This window comes from Marmota marmota, unplaced genomic scaffold (genome assembly GCF_001458135.2).
Source record: "Marmota marmota marmota unplaced genomic scaffold, marMar, whole genome shotgun sequence".
Taxonomy (NCBI): domain Eukaryota; kingdom Metazoa; phylum Chordata; class Mammalia; order Rodentia; family Sciuridae; genus Marmota; species Marmota marmota.
The window spans coordinates 16729291-16731220 of NW_025999880.1; the positions used below are offsets into that span (position 1 = coordinate 16729291).

Sequence of the window (1930 nt, forward strand, 5' to 3'; positions counted from 1 at the left end):
GGGTTCAATCTCTAGTACCAAAAAAAAAAAAAAAAGCGTTCTGTTGTGATGGAGTAACAAAGGGTGAGGAGCAGAAGGAGCAGGTCTCTCAGGAAGAGGCATTTCAACCAAGGATTCAAGGAGAAGAGGGGAACCTGCTGTATGTGTGTCTGGGGTAGAACATTCCAAGCATAGGTCAGAGGAAGGAGCATGGTGTGTTTGAGTAAGGCGAGGAAGACACAGGCATCCGCAGGGGGAGGGGGGTGGTAGGAGTATTTCTTAGAGCTTCAACAAAAGTTGAGGTTTCAGGGCTGGGGCTGGGGCTCAGTGGAGAGCGTTTGCCTAGCATGTGTGAGGCATGGGGTTTGATTCTCAGCACCGCATATAAATAAACAAAATAAAAGTCTATTGACAACTAAAAAATATTTTAAAAAAAGAGTTTAGATTCCATTCTAGGTGCAAAGGCAGGCTTAGAAGATTAAAACTGAGAGTGACACAATTGGATTTATCTTTATTTTTTGCAGTACTGAGGATTGAAACCAGGGGCACTCTTCCACTGAGCTACCTCCCCAGCCCTTTTTAAAAAATTTGAATATTGTGACAGGATCTCACTAAGTTTCCCAGGCTGAACTTGAACTTGCAAACTTTCTGCCTCAGGCTTCTGAATTTGATTTATCTCTTGAAAACATTACTCTGGCTGAAAACCTCACCACTTACTCTCTTACCCACCCAGATAGATTATTATTATTATTTTTTTAATATATATATATTTTTAGTTGTGGATGAAACTTTGTTTATTTTTATGTGGTGCTTAGAATCAAACCCAGTGCCTCACAGGCTAGGTAAGTGCTCTACCACTGAGCCACAAGCCCAGCCCGGCCACCCAGATAGATTCTTGTTCAGTGCTGTGCTCTGGGAGAAGAGTTAGCCTTGGTCCATTGTCCTAGGGGTTGCTCGGTGTCCCTGTTCCTAGGCAGAGCTTAACTCTCCTTGATGCCTCAATGCTGTCCCCAGCTGAGTCCCCCTTCCCAGCCTCACATCATTTGACACAATCCAGTATCCATTTGAAGCTAGTTTATTCTGATTTGCTTTTTAGAGGATGGGGCTATGGTGGGGCGGGAGGTGGCGGAGCTCTGAAGCTTGGTTCTAGGGACGCTGGTCCCCTTCCTCAGCACTGCGGCGGCCGAAGTCCATCCACCCATATGCTGCTTCTTCTTCCTCCATCCATGGCTCCTGCTTCTTGGACAGGTCTGAGGAAGCAATAGGAGGTGAAAATGAGGGAAAGACACCTATCCTCCAGGAACTGAGGTCAGGGCTAGTATGGGGGGACCTTACAGTCACTTTGGTCGGCAGCTCTTACCTGCCACAAGGTGTGGGGGCCCCCGGGGCCCTAGCTGCCTTCGGTCCAGCCACTGTGGCTCCAGGCCTTTACTGGTCACTGGACCCAAGGGCGCATCCTGCAGCTGGGAGCGGGGCTTCCAAGAAGCTTCAGAGAAGGCAGCCAGAGCCAGCACCAAAACCAGCGCATATACACACAGTCGCTGCATCTTGTCTGCAAAGGGGAGAAGGTCCAGGTTTCAGGGTGTCCCTTCTCAGGCCCAGCAACAGGAAGTCAGATCACATGGGCTCCAGGTTAGGGCTCCCACCTGCCGCAGGCCTGTGACTCCCTGTGGGTTGCAGCTGTATCTCGGGTTCCTCTCTCCAGTTCCTGCCAGCTCTGCCCAGCACCCCAGGCCTGGCCTTTCCTCCTTACCTGCTTCCCTCAGAGAAATTCAGGCCCTAGAGCAGTGGTTCCCAGACTGCTCTGTGGGATCCGAGGCCCTGTTCATGGCTGTGTAGATGTTTAAATTTTGTAATTTAAAGTAAACTTTTAAATAGTAACACCAAGGAGCATACACACTCAGGAGTCTTACCACATACAGTCACTTTGGAGATCACCAGAATGGTGGGC

General features: G+C 49.2%; 1 protein-coding gene across 1 annotated transcript; it reads right to left on the minus strand.

Annotated features, from left to right (window-relative positions):
• Nucleotides 1-1013: 1013 nt before the first annotated feature.
• Gast (gastrin) lies at nt 1014-1526 on the minus strand. Its single transcript, XM_015495888.2, has 2 exons — nt 1340-1526; nt 1014-1229 (listed from the first exon to the last, which is right to left on the minus strand). Exons 1-2 carry the CDS (start codon nt 1524-1526, stop codon nt 1126-1128), a joined length of 291 nt encoding a protein of 96 aa, XP_015351374.1. The 3' UTR covers nt 1014-1125.
• Nucleotides 1527-1930: the final 404 nt, after the last annotated feature.

Excerpts from the sequence above, each read along its gene's own strand:
- Gast (XM_015495888.2), bottom strand. The coding sequence starts at position 1,526 with ATGCAGCGACTGTGTGTATATGCGCTGGTTTTGGTGCTGGCTCTGGCT. Across the intron at positions 1,230-1,339 it reads GCCCCCACACCTTGTGGCAG|ACCTGTCCAAGAAGCAGGAG; the intron begins GTAAGAGCTGCC and ends TTGCTTCCTCAG.